At 42.3% G+C, this 19,705-nt stretch overlaps 1 protein-coding gene across 9 annotated transcripts in view; it reads left to right on the top strand.

Moving 5' to 3' along the window:
• Nucleotides 1-19,705, top strand: part of esrrb (estrogen-related receptor beta) — a 47,740-nt gene that overhangs the window by 9,140 nt on the left and 18,895 nt on the right. For 6 of the 9 annotated variants that reach the window (XM_037746952.1, XM_037746950.1, XM_037746956.1 and 3 more), the window contains 2 exons: nucleotides 8,711-9,120; nucleotides 15,208-15,333. In XM_037746952.1, coding sequence (XP_037602880.1) covers nucleotides 8,711-9,120; nucleotides 15,208-15,333 — 536 coding nt within the window. Of the gene's footprint in view, nucleotides 1-4,146; nucleotides 4,839-8,710; nucleotides 9,121-15,207; nucleotides 15,334-19,705 lie in introns of those variants that run through there. The other 3 variants (XM_037746951.1, XM_037746955.1, XM_037746958.1) reach the window with 2 other exon arrangements.

Raw genomic sequence — 19,705 nt, 5'->3', positions numbered from 1 at the left:
TATCACTCATCCCTGGTTTGCCCGAGGGAAGTAGATGTGACCAATAACCAGCCATTAACATGGCAGTGTGCAAAGAGCCAGCCACTATAGGCCTAGTTTCTCTGTGCTCAACAGGAATTTCTATTGACGTATTTGATTCTCTTGACCCGTGTCAAATATGCATTACTCACATTACAGAAATAACAAAATAAAACCTTTCATTTGAATTTTCATCACTCAAACATTAAATTATGTATTACATTCCTAGAAATCAGAACTGGATGGTCTTCAAAACTAAACAAAATAGATTTTATATAACATGAACCCACATGTATTCTTACTTTATACCCTTATTTTTTATTTTTTAGTCTTTTGAAAGATGACCCATTATTTAAATTATTTGTTAAAACTGACGGTGTTTCCATCTCAGTTTAAATCAGATTATCAGGCTCGGTTCTGACGCAAAACGTTATTCATTACAGGATAACTTTGTTTGTCTCATGTCTCATAAAACCTCTTGTTTACAACTTCGCTCTTGTAACGCAATCATTTCATCTGATAACTGACAGATTTGTTAGTGTAAAACTGTGTGGGTGTGTGTGTGTGTGTTCCTGCTTGCTCGCCTGCCTTCAAATTATGTGCTTGCTTATGTGTGTATTTTCCTGTTGGTCACATTAAAACGCCTCCTTATGAGACCAACCCTGCAGCGCTGAGTGCAATCGAATGGTCACATTGAGTGGCTGGTTGTTGAACCTGCCACTTGGAGAGTCCCTCCCTCCCTCCCAGTCCATCCGCTGACACCAGACGTGGTGAACGCTGAAATGTATGTTTAGATTGCCCCCTGAAGGAGACACATTAATTCAGAAAATATCCCCAAAGTTTAATTATTCCTGAATGGTGTGGTGGTGGTGGACACCACCGTATAAATCAGTTAGGCCCACCCGTCTTTTTATTACCGGCACTATTTATGGGGAATGTGTGGCAGCTGGTAGAGATGAGCCTGTAAAAAGCTAGAGGCTATTGCTATGACGATGTCTGCCGCTGTGGCAGACAGTCGGAGCGATGGTGTTTTGAGCAGCATCATTTTGAATTGTTTGAATTGTGTGCTACAATTTAAATGTGAGAAATGAAGTTAAATGTGATGATTGCGTTGTACTACGCATGTTATTTTAATCTAAGTGCCGTGATCACACACTGTGAACCTGTACAAACATTTACACATGTGATTGCGTTTAAATTATCCTGATAAACCTGCTAATTTCGCCTTGTATATTTTGTATGTATGTGTGTGCACGTGTGTTTGTATTTGTCTCTTCTTCTTATGAAGAGGACAATTTATGATGCAGGCAGGAACGGGCTCTTTGTTTTAAGCAGGTAGAGTTCCCCCCCTAAACAAGGACGGCCTATCAGAAGAAGATTAATGAAGTAATTTCATGCATGGCTCTATGCCTCCGTCCTCCTGTACGCACAGTCACTGTGTCTAAACCTGTGATTTACACTGGACTGTGTTAAATAGCTTTAACCCTTTAGAATAATATTTCTCTGTTTGTGACAAACACACTGCAAAAAAACGTGCGACACAATGAGGAATATCCTTCACCTCTCCGATAATCTGAACCAGTCTCTTGGATCGGATCTTTTGCTCAAGTTTCCATCATTCATATTTTATAATCCCCTCTCTTTATTTTACATAAGGAACCCTACTGAGAGTACGTGAGAGGTGTGCTGTGGTTGATATCTGCTGGCTTTCCACATAATTTATGGCAGTTAAACAAAAACCAGCCTTAAAAGGGCTTTTGTAGCATGAAACAGAATTTTTACGACATATTCCTTCAATATTAGTCTAGACAGGTCATTACCAAATTCTGTTTTTTCTTTTTACTTTTTCGATATTTTAATCTGACTCTATTATTGATTAATGATATTATCACATTACACACGCAAATTCGAGGAAAATCACACTGTTTCTGACTGGCCGAGGTAACTGATGATATCCTGTCATGATATGCTGATTATATGTTGATGATGGCATCATGATGCAGGAGATTCTGTGATAAAACTATTAATTTACGATACATCAGAGCATCTGTGTAACTGAAGAGAAGAGCAGACTGTTCGACTAAAATGTCAGGACAATTTCTCAAAAAGCAGAAATCAAACATATAGTGTATATATTTTTATGTATTAGAGTTTTATAGCCAAACAAGATGAAACAATGTTTAAAAAAAATGTTTTTTTAGTTATATGTTATCTAGGGGTGCACTGATCCGACTTTTTCAGTCCTGATACTGATAGTGATACCTGGGCGTTGGGTATCGGCCGATACCGAGTAACGATCCGATACCAGTGTTTAATTAATAAGCTGTATTCCTCACTGTGTGGAAGTGACTGGGATCATTCTTTTATGTGTAAGACAACATCAGGCCTGACTTAAACATTACTTTCTTAAGTTTTTAAAACAAAATGTGACCAATAAATACATAGAAATACATTTGTTGAATTGTTATTTATTATTAGATTAATAAATTGTAAACCAGTAACTTGGTAAAAAAAATCTTCAAAATTAACAGGAATTACAATTCAAGTGGAAACCTTGATAATGCAGCAACAAATTGGTCAAAACTTAAACAGCAATTACATTTCCAGTCTATAATATATATGGTAAATAAACTTAAAATTGAATAGATCACCTCCATTGTCATCGATATCCGATCCAATATCGGTATTGGTGCATCCCTAATGTTATCATAAAGTGACAAAGAGCTGAAGTGGTATGAAGCAAAATAGTTTTAGAGTTCAAACATATGTTGTAAAGGAAGGATCCAGCTATGCCTCAGTAATGCAAGAGAGTGTATTGTGATATTTTCGCCAGTGTATCAGTAACGTATCACACAACACCGGGGTGTGTCTGAGGTCATTACCCAGCAGCCACCAGCTTTGGAAGAACTCTTTTAATATACACAACGTTGATAATTAGAAAGTGTTTTTAAGGATGATTTTTTTTGCCAGTAGTGGACTATAATTACTTTTTCTAGTTATCACGAGCCATTGTAAATTGATGTTGTTAAATTATACCATGGCCACGCCACATAATGGGTGTAATGGAAACTAATCTTTTCTAATGAAAAGGCAGAATTAGAAATTTGATCCCAAATGTACCGCGCGCCTTCAGACTAGACTTATCACTGAACTTCTTTTTTACATACAGTATGATGAGCTGTCCAAGTCTGCAGGGAGCTTCCCCCTACTGGGTCTGAATGGAAGACGATTAACTCTTTGCTCTCCGCAGCGGGAAGTTTAGACGACTCCCTCACATCCCCCCCCCTCACTGACAGTAGCTCTGTCATTAGCCATTTGCCTCCCTCAACATCCTGAACTCAGCCCCTTATAAGAACTAGATCTGCCCAGTGCGGCCCAGACAGTTTACGTCAGACAAACAGCAGCGCCTGTATCACAAGAGGCCCTCTCTTTCCTGCCAGCAGCATCTCTAGAACAGGAAGGAGCGAGAGGGGGGGATCGATAGATGTGATCTGCTTCTTGGCCAGCGCTATCTTGTGGTGCCGCTGGAGCATGGGGCTCATGTTGTCGTAGTGGAGTGAGCTCATAGCTTTATAAAGACTACAGTGACATCGCTGTGGAGCAGCTAAATATAATCCTCTGCTGGAGACTGAAAAACTTAATTGCCCAGGCCGCAGAGCAGCACGGTCCCCCCCCCAGTGGTAACCCTGCACGAGCCCCCAGCCTACGGACTATTGATCCGGGCCCTCGCTCTCCATTGGTACCATAAACACCGCTCTCTCTCTCTATCTCGTCTCTCTCTTCCCCTCATGTATCGCTTACTTTCTCTTTTCCTGTTTTTCTGTCTCCTCCACTTCCCTTTTGTTTGCCTCCATAGATCTGCACATCATAAATCTCTGTCAGCTTCTCCTGAGTGTCTGGCATATCCGTTAATAAAGAGGCCCCTCCCCTCCCTTCAGGTCCACCCCCTCCGCCCGCTCCTCTCTCTGTCAGAGTACGACTAATGAATGAGAGACTCCAAAATTAGGGGCCTCTCCCTCGTAGATTAGAATGGGTCCCTATGGAGTGCCGGGCTTGCCTCCAACCAAACCACAGTCGTCACCCTACCCGCCCCCACTCCCTGCTATATTTCCATCGTTCATATTCTGTCTGCAACACAAACACACACTCAGACCTATGAGCACAACGTCGGTACAAACACACATCGCCCCAAGAGTCTTTTGGCCCCTTATTCCCCTGATGGTCATTAACCTGGAGCCAGTTAGAGAGAGAGGCGTCCTCCATATTTCAACTCAGTGTGTTTTAGAATCTCCATCCCCGTCCTTTCTCCCAAGGGCCACCCCGTCCCCTCCCTGAGTCCCATTTCCATTTTGCCCTGCGAGAACACACACCGAGCACCCTCGGTGGCATACACACCACTACAGCCTGTATTTCTGCGACTTTAGTCGGGCTGTGCAGAAATTCAGCGGCACGATGTCCGCTCTCCCAAAAAATGAATCCCCGGCTGTGTGTTGGAGCGGTAAAAGGTGGCGGTGGCCCCTGGAGGAGAGGTCAGCGTGGCAGCTGCCAGTGGGCTCTTGCTGTGGCGGGGAGGCTGAGTCGGGCTGAGAGGAGGTCTGTCAGGAGCTAATTGAGTTCGTCCTACCAGCGCTGACTCTGGGGCCAGTGGCTTATCAGGCCACATCGCCTGGGGCCCTCCAGACAGATCTGCCCCTACTGGGGCATCTGATATCACCATCACCCTGCCTGCAGATGTCAACCCCCACCATCACAACACACACCCCTTCCCCTCCACTTACCCAGTCTGATCAGGTAGCAAGGATGTGACACTCCGGGATGAGGTTAGCAAATGTTATAAAATGGTGTTTTTGGCATCTGGTGGCCTTGAGAGTGAAAAGGACATCGGGAATATACTCACTGTTTGAGTCGAGCCTCTAGCACGTGTTTTGTACTGTTCTTGTGATTTACACATGAAACGGGGAGAGAGTCACCCAGAGAACAGCGGAGGATGTCAGTATCCTCCTGAAGTGAGCAGGAAGCTCTCAGCAGGAATACTTACAAATTGGCTCAATTAGATCCCGAATGTTCTGCGTTCTTACGACAGTGTCATCCAGCGTTCAGAGTTTTTTTTCGCTCGCAGGCGAGGGAAGTGTCGAGACGTGAGAGAGCGAGCGCTCCTCTCGGAAGTCGAGGAACAGAGAGTGCGAGACGAGCCGCCAGATCATTAGGCCAGCTAATCCTGGTCACAGCAGCACCGGTGGAATGATATTAGGGATCTGAAATGCTGTTAGGAGGGCCAGGTGGAATCAGATTAAAACCAAACTGCGCAGTGTGCGTTTGCGGGCCCATAACCCACTACTCAGCATGAATTTTGATCAGTACAAAGGGAACAAAAGGAGGAGGAACAGAGAGAGAAAAAGAGAGAGGGAGAGATACTGTATCTTAGACGAGCGCTGTTCCTTTGGGCAGCCAGGCAGCAGAATTTGAAATGCTCTTACCTTGAGGAAGGAAGGAAGACAGAACTATAGATTTTACAGCATCAAGTCTCAGTGAGTCCAGCAGACCCTTTCCTGTCTGTGTAGCACACAAGCTAATTAGCACCTGCCCCACATATTGAATTATTTATTACAACTATTGCTGCTGTCAAACTATTTAATGCTCATAACTCATTTTCCCATACAATGGTATTTATAGATTTAAATTGGACCTGTCCCATTAGAGATTACGAATATTTATAGAAATATTTTAGACTATTTGATTAATACGCCAGGTTCAAGTGGTTAGTATTCCCTCAGTATCATTAATCAATATATGCAGGCTTGTTAAAAACATAAGCATAGCAGTGGTATAATGTGTCATAGCAGAATGAGTTAAGGGGATTCTAGCCAGCACATTTATTATAAATGACCACATTGAGCTGGAGGGGAAACAGTTAAGACACTTATGCAATTATGCTAAGTGTCACCCTGAAGATGGCCTTTGAACCGGGGTTAAGCTTACTCTGAATTTGTGAAATAAAAGCTAAATGGAGCCATCTTGTGCTCCCGCGTTTTAATATATAGCCTTTAATAAGCCAAGTGCAGGTGCCCTATCGCACAGGTGCACATATCCATCTGAAACAGAGAACATAAAGCAGATGAACACAGAGCCGCGCGTTAATTTATGGGGATGCAATCTGCATTCATTATCAAGAGCGGCAAGTTCTATTTTAGAAAGGCATGAAATGGATTCACTTTTTCAATTTCTGTCTGCAAGGACACTTAAGAGTGCAAGTGGATTTAAAACAGCAAATCTGAATAACTGCCACCAGTAGTATTAAATGTATTTTTTTTTTCATTGTTTAAATTAAAAAGAAAAACTGTACAGCATGTTCTCCGGCATATTGTGTATCAGTTTAATACAGTGAAGGCTTTATATTGCGAGAAGAATTCCAGGAGTGCTCAGGCAAAGGGCTTATTCCACAAGGTCAACGGTTTTAACAGGGGGCATTTTTTTATTATTTATTTTAGCAGTTAACCTTTTTGTGAATTTCCAGAAGTGGTAGGCACCTGGAGCTCCGATGAATATACATGACAGCAGGGAGGGGAAACCTGGGAATGAGATTTAATTTGACACGCTGACCCCCATCTCCACGGGCCCAGGAAGCCAGGGTGAGAAAATAAGGTTGACCCACTGACCCCTGGGCCTGAACCCCTCCGTCACCCACCCTCACAATTAAATCAGCCTCGGAGAGCGAGAGGCGGTCCGGCCGACCGATAGGGGACACAGCGGAGGCCTCTCGCTTCCTGTTTCCTCTCAAGCACTCTGAGACAGACAGCTATCGTCCAATCAGGCAGATAGAGCCCAGCAGGGAACGTCCCCCCCCCTCTCCCCGCGCTGATGGTAAACTGACATGTCAAATATGTAAACATTACCATTAGTTGGCAATATGCTAATGGAACTAATGTGCTAAGGCACAACTTCGGGCTGTCTAGCTGCCACTCACTACGAGCCCCTGTGTCTGAATTTGCATAAGCCATGCAAGGCTCAATTTTGTTAATGCAGGCAAGTGCAAGTGACCTTTCACCCCTTCCGTGGCACCTAATGCAAAGGGGTGTGTGTGTATGTAAGTGTGTGACCTCGCCTTGACCCTAGGAGGTCACCGCGTCTACACTGCATCCCCAATACATTGAGTTATCCATCTCCTCCAGCAGTCCTCCCCTTTAGTTCACTCCACTTGGAAAAATGAGTCAAACATGTCCAGGCTAAGTTTTTTCCTCCCCATTGTTCTCCCAGTGCAATTTCAAGTTAAAGGTTATAGAGCGAGACTGAAATAGATTTATATGGGCGAGGAAGGCTTCAGAGTGCATTTTGTGGCCACAGCCAAAAGGCTGCACTTTAGTCTGCACACGTTACAGCATCATATTGCATGTACTCCAAAATACAGTTATTAGGCAGACAGTGAAAAAGTCAATATCTTGCCATCATGTTTCCTTTTGGTTGACTGCTGACTCAAGGAGACAAGCCAAGGTCCAAGCTCTCTAAACTATGGAGATGCCCCACACTCGATGTGCTCTGTCTGTCTGTGTGTGTGTGTGTGTGTGCACTTGTGTGTTAAGTTATTTGAGTGCTCTCTCTCTCTCTCTATCTATCCCTCCCTGTCTCTCTCTTTCACTTTTCTTTCTTTCTCTCTGTGTGTTTGTATTGTTTTGGGCATGTGTGCGGCTGTGTGTGTGTGGACGTGCGTGCTGTAGTTGTGTGTAGTTGTACACTGGAGCGCTTTTTCAGCTGCCGTGGTGTGTGGCTAATGAAGCACTTAGGATCCTCCCTCTGGTTCACTGGTTTATAGGGAAGGTTAGGACACATACTGGTATAGAGAGAACAGATTGGAAAGACTTAACAATCAGACACAAGACCATAGTAGATACGTTTGAATGTGATGTGGCTAATACAGTAGATGTATAACTGTTTGACCACATGAAACCTATCTGTAGAAATGCAGAAATTGCACGGTTATATTCAGAAACGCGTCTTTTTTAGGGGTGTAAATCACAAATTTCATTACGATTACAATATTATATTGATTCTTTGGACAATTATACTATATTTGCTGATATCATATTTCATATATATTTAGCACAAGCATTTACATTTATATCAACACACAAAAAGCAACTAAATTATGATTTGACAATTTATTTATTTTTTTATTTAAATGAAAAACTATTCTTTCTAATAAAAATAATGAAAATAGACCTCCTGTTGTTCACTATAAAGTGCCACTTTCTCATGTTTAAGTGCAAATGTTTTTTTATCAATTAAGCCTTCAGCCTTCAAAATAAAGGCGCATCTTAAGGATGACGATATGTATCAAAGTTTTCATTTTAAATTTGATGATATCGTTGATCATTGAATTGATATATCGATCCAGATAGATGTATCATTTCACTGTAAAGCATTAGAAAAGATAAGTAATCGAATCTAAGCAGTATGATTCATTAACTCTAGAAACTTTAACATAATGTCTAGTTAAAGGAAACGAGCATTTGTGCTGTAATTGTCATGAATTACCACAGAATCATGATATTTTGTACTTAATGTCAATCAAGTATTTAGCTGTTTATGTCACTCCACTAGTTGATGAGATTCATTTCTACTCTCCTCTGAAGACCTCTGCTAATCATCTTCCTCTTCTCCTCCTCCCTCCCCCCTCCGTCTCCCCCCCATCCCTCAGGCTGCTGAATAGAATGGCCGCTGATGACCGGCACCTGCCCTCCAGTTGCGGGTCCTACATCAAGACGGAGCCGTCCAGTCCCTCCTCGGTCATCGACACGGTCAGCCACCACAGCCCCAGCGGCAACTCAGACGCCAGCGGCGGCTATGTCAGCGCAATGAACAGCCACTCCAACGGTCTGGACTCTCCGCCCATGTTCACCCCCGGCGGGCTCGGGGCCGGCACCTGCCGCAAGCGCTACGATGACTGCTCCAGCACCATCATGGAGGACTCGTCCATAAAGTGCGAATACATGTTGAACTCCCTCCCCAAGAGGCTGTGCCTGGTCTGTGGAGATATAGCCTCGGGGTATCACTATGGGGTGGCTTCTTGTGAGGCCTGCAAAGCCTTTTTTAAAAGGACAATACAAGGTATTTTTCTCCTCTCACCTCCCCCCCCCCTAACAAACACTCAACACAAGTTATTTCATCCCATGTCGCTGCATCGCCAGACATAAAAACACCCTCCATACAAGACACCTTTGGCCTCACAACAACACTGAAACATACTCAGTCCAAGCGATTCACTATGTTAAAAAAAAAAAATCACTGGAGTGTGAACGATGTTTTCTCTTCCTCCTGAGACCAACAACCTCCATAAAAAAATCTTTGTTTTTGATTCCATTAGACTGTACAACACCAAAACTACTACAGGATAACATTACAAAACACACAAACTTATTGACTGATTATCAAAAATAACTGCATTTTAAATCAGAAACCAGAAGAATATTTTGACATGTGACAGAAGTGTAGGTATGATGACATCATCTGTCGTGGTTGGTGGTGTATGGTGGACATGACATCATCACTCAGAGGTCAGATTTGGTGGAGTGAAGGGGCTGTTTGCCCAGATGCCTTGCTTTATTATACCCATCCTGTTTTGTGTTTACGTGCATGTGTGCATGCCTGGGGACTAGGTGCGATTGGCTATCTGCAAGGCATGATGTATCACAGCTTCTCATTAGAGAGGCAATGAAAGGCCCCCAACTGTGAAACTGTGCGCTCTGCTCCAGATTAATCAGGAAGACGGAGATATTGTTGAGCCTGGAAAAAAAAAAAAAAATCTGCACAACAGGCACAGCTGTCCAGGTCTAAGCTCTGCCGGCTTAGTAGTGCAATAAATACAGCGGAAAAAGTAGATAAAATAGGTACAATGAGCCAAACGATTGGCGTATGGTGAAATGAGATGATTAAGAGTGGAAGAATTTGATATTTAAACCAATGCTTTCAGTGAATTCTCATCAACAAATGATTGCAGGCGGTCTGTGCGGTTGTTAGGTGTTGATTTTGGACCTTACAGCCCTATCAGCTTTAGACAGTCTATGTACCTTTTGCAGGCAAACAAAAGCATTAGGCCAAATCCTCCTGTTTACCCATGCTGCCATCAGCAATCCTGCCTATTGACAAAAGATGAACATTTTTTCCTCAAGTAACATAACTGGGCTTTTGTCCCCTCGCTAAAAGTACACTGACGGCAACACAATGGAACAGGAAAAAAGGCATCGGGGAAGAAAGAGACGTCTTAAGTGGAGCAATGGCCCAAACAATTAAGAGGAAGGTACATGGGAAAAAAATTGAAAGCTCCTCTTTTTTTCCCCCTGCCTCACTTTGCATTGTCGATTTGAAATCCCTCTCTTTCTCTTCTTGGAGGGCTGCCTGTAATGGAGCTAATCTGCCGTCGTTTGTCCGAGCCACAGGAGTTTTGTCAATAACAATCAGCGTTTGGAAAGTGTAATTAAGGCCGAGGCTTTTCATTAGGAAGAAGGGAGGGGGCCGTCTCCAGGGACGGGCATGCCAATTAGAAACTCAGGCACGCGTCGCCGGGTAATTTCAGGGAAAGGAGGGGAAAAAAACCCAGGACTTCTTTAGATTGGAGAGGGACCCTGCTGCTCTTTCAGAGGAGAGGAGGAGAGGCTTAATGGCATAATAATCAGACAGGGGTCCCAGGCAGAGGAGGCAGGAGGACGCAGGGACTTTTTTTGGGGGGAGGTGAAAGCCTTTTCCGAAATGATAAAAGAAACACATGCAGGATTGCTGGAGGAAAATGGAGGCAGTAAATAGCGGGATGTAGAGCCCTTGAAAGAATGAGAGGGGGCCGCTGATGAGAACTGATTAATTAAAGGAATAACGAGGCAGTCAAGGGTGGAGTGTGAGACGGCCCTCTCTAATGAGAGGAAAACAAAGGAGCTGTCTTTTCCAGCCCTTTATCACATTGTTCTATAGCACTTAGGGCAAATAACATGCTAAGTTAATGTTAACCATGTTAACCATGTACATGACAGTCTCTTTATCACCTTGTGCTCACCTTGTGTAACTTCTGATACTGCAGCTAATTCTTGATGTTGTTTTTTTAAGATATTGATATATTATCTTTTAGTTGCATTTAAAGTATTTTGAGTTTTTGTTATAATTTAGGCATTTATTCACTCACTATCTTTGTTTTACTTCCCGCTCCGGCCTCCTCCGGCTGATTCCTTCACCTTTTCAACAAAAGCCGATGGAAAATCCATCTTCCCTTCACCTATTCATCCAGTGAAAAGCCCCTTGAACTCTTACGTGGAGATAGTTACATTAGTCAAGGCCAGGCCCAAATTACTGTCAACCTAGATCTCCATCCATCCCAGAAATACCCCCGTTCTCATTGCTCCCTAATCATCCCGCCACTCCTGCACCTCACGTGCCCCACCAATCAAAAACATAAATCTCTTATTGAACCGTGTTTTCTTCCCATTTTGAACCCCAGTGTAAAATTGCTTGAAAACCAACTGAACTCGGTGGCCCCCTTTTATATGAAGTAATAGACCTTGACAGTAAGCCTGTAAAAGTCAGTTTGGATTTTGATGAGAAATACCTGCCATTTTACTGTAATTTACTTACAAGACCTGACTTTCCCCTCTGTGCCCTGGCATGGGTCCTGAAAAGCCATAAAATAGATTGAGACAGATACTTATCAAGAGAAGAAGGAGGGAAATCTTTTTCTTCTCCCTTCACTCTGTAATGTTATTGGTAACCATACCATAACCTCTCTAAAGACGGATAAACCCGAGCATGGCCCTCGGGTTAAAGGGGTTCCCGCCAGTATGCTTCATTTCTGAAAGTGAAACTGGCCGTTCTATTACTCTACAAGGGAGGATGTCAGACATCATCTCTGAATGACAAGCTTATTATAAAACATTTAATAGGTGCACCCCCTTTAAGTCAGTGTTTTAATCTACCTTTACCAACTTATCTCTTTGTTCAGAGTCACAAAGTCCATTAAATCCAGTTAATTTTCTGTTTAGTTTACATCCATCTGTTTAGTTATATTCAGGTAGAAATAGTTTAATCACTCCTCGGGTGGACATTTTGGTAAACGAGACAAGAAACAACTAAAAGACTGCTACAAACAATATCTCTCATTCACACAAATACAAAAAAGACACTAAATATAATGGCTACATGTTACAGAAATAATGCCTAATCTGTTCAAAGTAAAAAGTGAAATGCATAAACATAAATATCTATAATTGTGATTTTATTTAACAAGGTATATTTTGCATATAGTGTAAATTAAATGATTGACATACTGTAGTGATGACTGAACCAAATTGAAATTACCACTGTGGTTACTAGGGCTGTGTATTAGCAAGAATCTGGCGATACGATACGTATCATGATACAGGGGATTCAATATATTGTGATATATTGCGATACTGTAAGCAAGGCGATATATTGTGATTTTTTAAAGCTAACTTATAGTCATAGTATAAAGAACACACCGCCATATGCATAAAATCTGTGCATAAAAAAGTTAAAGTATTGACTGAGTTAATTTTTGCACATAAACTATTAATAAAAAATCAATACAATGTTTTTGAGAATCGATAGAGTATCACAAAACATAATATCGCGATACTTCTTACACCCTAGTGGTAACACACGTTACTGATAAAAACAAACCATCAAATATTATAATCACCTAAATTTAGTATAGTTGTAGCAAGTTCCACTCTATGGGTCATGGATTGTGCCTTTAATATTAACATTTCTTTAATATTTTTCTCCCCTTATCACTATGAATGTATGTTAATAAAAACAATAGGCTGAAAGAGGTCCGGGCTTATCGTCATTTAGCTCGGCTAAACGATGTTAGGCATGTTTTGAAGTGGGACTTATGCTGATACTGAAACCTCTCCTAAATATAAACCAAAAGTAGAGATGAAAAATTGGTTAATCCAGCCCTCTCGCTGCACTGAGCTATGTGAAGCCCCCTCTGACAGAACATCAGAGGACTTGACAGGACAGGTGGACGCAGTAGCACGGCAGTGTGTGTTTGCTTTTTGTTTGTGGAGTGTGTGATATCAAAGGGCTAGCTCTCTTAGAGTTAGTTAGCCACCAGGTGTGGTTGGTGCACGTGTCCCCGGCACCCGTGAGACGGAGGAGGAGGAGGAGGAGGAGGAGAGAAAAATCCCCCCATAAACAGAGCGTCCTCAGGGGACACACAGGGTCAAACGTGCCGGGTCGGGCCGCGCAAGCAAACCTGCAACATAGCCTGCATATAATGAAGTGAATAAAGTGATAAGATTTGCAATCAAAACCCATGTTTCTTTTATGTATTTAGTGCTTTACGTCCCAGCAAATTGCTGATTGGTTAGTGTATAATGGGAACGCAAACCAAAAAGACCTCCAGCGCGGGGTGGCACTGATTGCCTCCTCTCAGCATATGGGGAAATGGATAGGATTATTATGGTCTGCTTCTGCTATGACAACAGAGAAAACAGACAGAGGGAAGACAATCAGAGCTCATCAGCCGCCTTCCCCTCACACCTTTATTTACCCCAATCCCAAAGAGATGAGGAGAATTAGCATAATGATTTCTAACCCAGATATAAGGAGGAATTTCTAATTATTTATAACATCTTGGGACCCTCCACTTGATCTGTCCAATAATGTTAACATAATTGCATAAGTTGTCAAAGGATGTTGGAGGGCTAGCGGAGGAACGCCGGTGGAATATTACACAGTTTCTCTGTACAGGAAATCTGGAGCGAGGGTCAGAGCTGTGGAGCTGCTACAGGATGTTGGGATGCAGGATGTGTTCGTGTGTATTTGTTAACACACTGCAACATGTAAAAATACTTTATCAGTTAAAGGGCTTTCTGTACAGTATGTGAGTAGTTTCAACAGAAAGCATACGTGCTGACATATTGTTTATTACATGTATTATAGTGGATGAGGGGAAAATATTGAGGTAATAATAATGATTAAATTAGATTTTTACATTACTCAACAATTTATTTCACCGTACCGACAAAGACATAAACCTTAGGTTAAAAGAAAAGTTTAGGAAAAATCCCAATGTCAAAGGCTTTAAAGCTGAAAGCCCATTCAAACTGAGGATAATTCAAATTCCTAGGCCGAAGCAACCATTATATTGAAACCCTTTATTGAAAAACCCCTGAATACAGTAAAATGTATGGAATCAGACAGAAGCGGAGGCATATCCTGCCCTCTCTATTGCTAATGCTAGAGTAGAGCACAACCGGCTCTTTTATTGTGGAGCAATGAAACTCTTTTTCATTGCTCCGTCCTGGAATCAGACGCTGCAGCTGAATAATGCATAAGGCCTCTTGCCTGTACACTATGTAAATAGTCAACAATGGCAACAGTGGTAACAACAGGTTTGGGTCTGCTGGAGTATTATGTAAAGTGGTCGGGGCCAGCGTGTCTGGCTCTCCAGCCCGCTATTGAGGCCGTGGCAGGCCCCTCTGAGTGCAGGGGGGACACAGAGTGTGCCCGGGGGCCTGGAGGGGACACGCACAGAATTAATGAGGCCAATTTAGTGTTGGACCTGGGTGGCGTCTACTGATGGGTCCTGAAGGACTGTTGTAGCTTTACCTCCACCTCCCCAACCCCCACCCTTTACCTCTTACCCCAGCATTTCCTGCCGCGGACAACACCTGAGACACCTGCACACCTTAGATATGGATTCTATGGGGAATTTAGTTTCGCTTAGTCAACTGATCGGTCGTTTTGGTCTTAGTCAATTAGTTAATTTTGTTCATGCTGAATGACTTATTTCCAAGAAACTAATGAGCACATCTCTGGTAAACACAAGATGTTGGTGCTTTTGTGTGATTCTTCGTAGAGAAACTCAATTAAATCAACTAGACGAGAAGTCAACAAAATTGTTTGAGTGTTAGTCGACTAAGAATTTCTTTGTTGGAGGACAGCCCTAATAGGAATCCATATGGTTAACAGGTGCCAATGCCTGGTTGGCAAAGGTATTATAAACCATCCGAGAGTACACATTGTGTTTATTACATCAGTAGCAGCACCCAAATTATCATTACTCATATTCTACTCAATATTTGAATATTTCCACAAACATTTTGCTTTAGATTTTAATCTATTGGGCCTTTTTAATCACCTCTGGTTTTGTTAGTGATAACCTGCTCTTCTTCTTCTTCTCCTCAGGTAACATAGAATACAGCTGTCCTGCCACAAATGAGTGTGAGATCACAAAACGGAGACGCAAATCATGTCAGGCTTGTCGCTTCATGAAATGCCTCAAAGTGGGGATGCTCAAAGAAGGTAAGAAGAGTAAGAGCATTTTTATTATTCTTACACCCACAGATACTTGTATACTGTACGTATTGTTTTGGTTTATAACGTTCATGTTAACATTAGTTGTGTTTCCATTCACATATCACAAGTATCGCATTAGAAAAGCTTTTCGATAAAACTTCCTCAATTGCGAATTTTTTTTTTTGCCTTTATCGAAAACTAGTTGATGCTCTAAATGGATTATGGAAACGCGTTTGCCAAATAAATTCTGACGCAGCGAACATTTAAATCACATGACTGATCAGCTGTTTCCGCTGTCGGCGTCTTCTCAGATATTGTGCAAATGCTCGTCTTCGTCTCCGGACAACATGAAACACGGCCAACACTAGCTGAAATGAAAGAACAATTACAACTTGCCCAATTCCTGAAACATTTTTCTCTCTTAGATGGTTAGATGCATGCCCACTTGTTTTGTTTCTGGTTCGCATTTGAAAACTCTACTTCTTTTGCTGGCGGATTATAGCCATTCTTAGCTTATAGCGGCATCTTCTGACCAAACTGTCGCTGTAGCCGACAAGCCGAATACATGTGCTCCAAACAAGTAGATGGAAACGCGACTAATTCACATTTCTTTTTTTACGACATTTCAAAAATGTGCTTAAAATTCACTTGACAATTGAATGGAAACACAGCTACTCATGCAAATAAAGAAAACCGCCACTGATCTGATGAGGTAGCTGCTAGTGGAACATTACAGCATCACACACTAGTTCTCATGATAGTTGTTTCGTTGCGTCCCAGGCTGCTTCAGCAATGAGTCCCACAGTATGTTTCATCTAGCAGCCCAGAGTGAGAGATGCATACAGCCGGCTGGCCCAGACAACAGTTCCCAGCCCCGCTGTCCTCCCCCTACCTACACAGCAGTAAATAATGTGCAGTTGAGCTGGGGACAGAAATATGCTGAATAGGTTGATCCTGCCGTCTGAGTAATAGAAATGTAACCGTATTCCGCATGGAAAGGCTCAGGCCGGGTCCCTGAGCACACGCCGGCCACGGTCTCAGCTCTCCCCGGCATATTGATCCACTAAATGTTTTCCGAACATCTCAGCTCTCTTCCTGTGGATGGTTTTTTAAAGTCACGCCAGCAGGGAATTCAGTGACAATTAAACATGCTTCCGATGGATTTGTCTGGCCGGGTTTCTCCCCCCCTCCCCCCATCGCCCTGACTGAGCCCCCTGAGACCACAAGGCCTGGCTGCTCTTCCGGGGGGAGGCACCTATCCGTTCTCCCTTACCCCCGTTGCATTGGTGGATGCGTTCTCTCTCTTTCTCACTTGTTGGTTGCTCCAAAGGGCCAGACAAATGAATAATGAAAGATATGTGGCTTGGGGGTGAAGTGGCGGTGTTATATTTATTCAAGCGTCCGCTGGGAGTAGCTCAGGGACTCTGTAAGGAAACGTGTTTTCCTCGAGTGCTGATGAGCGCGGGTCAGGTAGCACTTACGTTGTGTGAAGTACGATTGTCCCTCATGTTTATACAGCGGTATAAATACTGCCAGACAGAAGCGCTGATAAATTAAATTCTGTACAAACTTCCACTCTTAAGTTCTCTGTCAAACTGTGCAGTATATATATATAAAAATATATATATCCCACCATTATTCCTCCCATTATTCATTGGAGTGGGATTTATAGATGCATAATATATCCGGTGGCCACCTGAAGCCCGAGTCATAGCCCGTATGGATCTCCACACAGTAACAGAATCCCCCGGACTGCATGCAGCCAGATAAAGCCTCAGTGCCAGAAAGACGGAGTAATCGCATTACTATCTGATGAAAAATTTATGCCAATATATCAACTTGGAGAATAAGAGACTACAAAAATATGTAGGCATGGCTATAAATGAATGACGAGTGTCGGGTCAGAGTAAAAAGAGTGTAAAACTCAAATATGCAGACTTCGGCTAAGCCCGAGGTTCTAATGCTGAACACACTTCTGTGTGTTCAGCACATTCGCAGATTGAGAATGACCCTCGTCTTTTAACAGCAGCCGTCATCACCGCACGGCGACTATTATCACGGGCTGATTCAAGTCTACGTTGTCACAGAACCCCTCTATAAAATAACCAATTTCTGTCACAATCAAAATTATTGCTAAAATAACACATTTGTAATGATTAACAGAGACATGTGAAGCTCTGCCTTGAGGTCCCGGCACTTTAAAGTGTCCCCAAGACGAAATGGAAAGAGAGACACATGGTCTCTGTCCACTGTAAGCTCCATGAAGCCGTCGGCTCAACGCCACCCTCAGGCCCAGAGTGTGGAGATGGCCACCGCTCATGTGACTGAGGTTGCCACTTACTTTCATTACTGCAGAAAGGTCACATTGTGTCTCAATGGAAAATCACCTAATTATAACTTTACAGCTCCGAACAAAGATACAGTGCTGCCCCCCAATGAAACAGAAGCTTAAATCCATCACTGTCTCGGAGAGAATAACAGTCTTAGACGCCTTCTGAGGAAGTTATGATTAGACATTTTTTGTTTATATTCTCACTCGTAAAATTCATACGATATCAATATCTACTGAGCGAGCACAAAAGCTGCATTCATATCTTAGAAGTGTGGTAAGGGGTGTGAGGAAAATGGTCTTGGAAGATCAGCAGTCTGATTCCAGGAGACCAGCCTCTAAACCCCGTGTTGGGTCGCTGTACTTTCCCTCGACTGTATAAAGGAGGAAGTGATCAATAGGAGAATCAAATGTCAGGGGCAACAGGTTTTTCCTCTGATCAATGGAAACGGATCAGAGCTTAGAGCAAGAGAGAAGACAAGATACTATTGAGAGATTACATTGACATCATTCAGTGGCAGTTGCTCTCTGCACTGACTTCCTTTCCCCATCGCTCACTAACACACATATCCCTCCACGCACACACTCGCACACCAGTGCAGAAACATGTTTGATTTCCTAATAATTACATACAGCGTTAACCAAAGACAATAGCTTTTCGTTTCATTGTCCTCACGGTGTAACAGTGCTGTGTGTAAAGGTAGAAAGTGTCTTATTGTCAGAGGGACAGTGTGACAGTCATGAACGTTTGCTGAACAAAGGAGCAAAGAGTGTGTCTGCGCTGATATACAATACACCTCTCATTGTTCAGCAGACTGGCATGCAAAGGACAACCACATCCCACAATAGCACCCGTCACAGCCACATAGGCAACATACAGAACATACACGCAGACCACACGACAATCACATGTACGGTGCCTGAAATACTAGACGTGTAAATGTCCACATGTATTGCAGGCCGTCGACACCAGTGAGACAAATACAGTCTGCGTCCAAGATGCAGTAATGGGAATAGTAAAGCAATTATAAACAGTGGTGGAAAGTACATTTACTCAAGTACTGGACTTAGTAGAAAAGTAGAATTTTTAAGGTACTTGTACTTAGGGGTGTAAGAAAATATCGGGAATGTCAGGATAATATGTTTTGTGATACTGTATCAATTCTCAAAAACACTATTGATTTTTAACTAACTAAGTTTACATGCAAAGATTAACTCAGCCAATACTTTATTTCATTTGCAAAGATATGCAACCCTCTCAAAGCAGTGTTTTGATGTTGGATGTTACAGGGACTGTTATAAAAGTAAATGCCGATCCAACTGTTCTGATTGCATAAAAAAGTAAACTTTTTTTACTCAGATTTTATGCATATGGTGTGTTCTTTATACTAGGACAGTTTTCCTAAAATTAGATTTAAAAAAAATCACAATATATTGCCTTACTTACAGTATTGCAATATATCGAATCGTAGCCCCTGTATCATAATGCGTATCTTATTGTCAGATTCTTGCCAATACGCAGCCCTACTTGTACTCTACATGAGTATTTCCATTATATGCTACTTAATACTCCACTAATTATTCAACACTTAACAGTTACTAGTTACTTTTTACATTAAAGAAAACATATAGGATGCAGTACTATACTGCTAATCTACCCAGTAGTATGCAAAGCATCTAAAATTGGCTCCACATTGATGAACTACAACATTAAAATGCTCCTACATGTATTTGTTAGAGATAAAAACTGAATAACATAATATTCTATAATAATATAACATATGTGAAAGGAGCCATTCTGCATAATGAGTACTTGTTTTCAATGCAGGGCATTTACTTGTAGTGGAGTATTTTCACAGTGTGGCATTTGTACTTTTACTTCAGTAAATGATCTGAATACTTCTTCCACCACTGGTAATAAAGATGTTTTTTGCTCAGGCAAAGCTCACTTCAAATGTTTTTTTTTTTTACAATGCTGTCATTTCCAGCAATCTAAAGTGTAGTTTAAGTCTTTTCAATTAGCAGTACGGGCTGAGACGTCAGCTCACTGGGGATCTT

This window comes from Sebastes umbrosus, chromosome 16 (assembly GCF_015220745.1).
Source record: "Sebastes umbrosus isolate fSebUmb1 chromosome 16, fSebUmb1.pri, whole genome shotgun sequence".
Taxonomy (NCBI): domain Eukaryota; kingdom Metazoa; phylum Chordata; class Actinopteri; order Perciformes; family Sebastidae; genus Sebastes; species Sebastes umbrosus.
The sequence above is the reverse complement of the archived record's forward strand: the minus strand, read 5'-3'. Positions and strand labels throughout refer to the sequence as shown.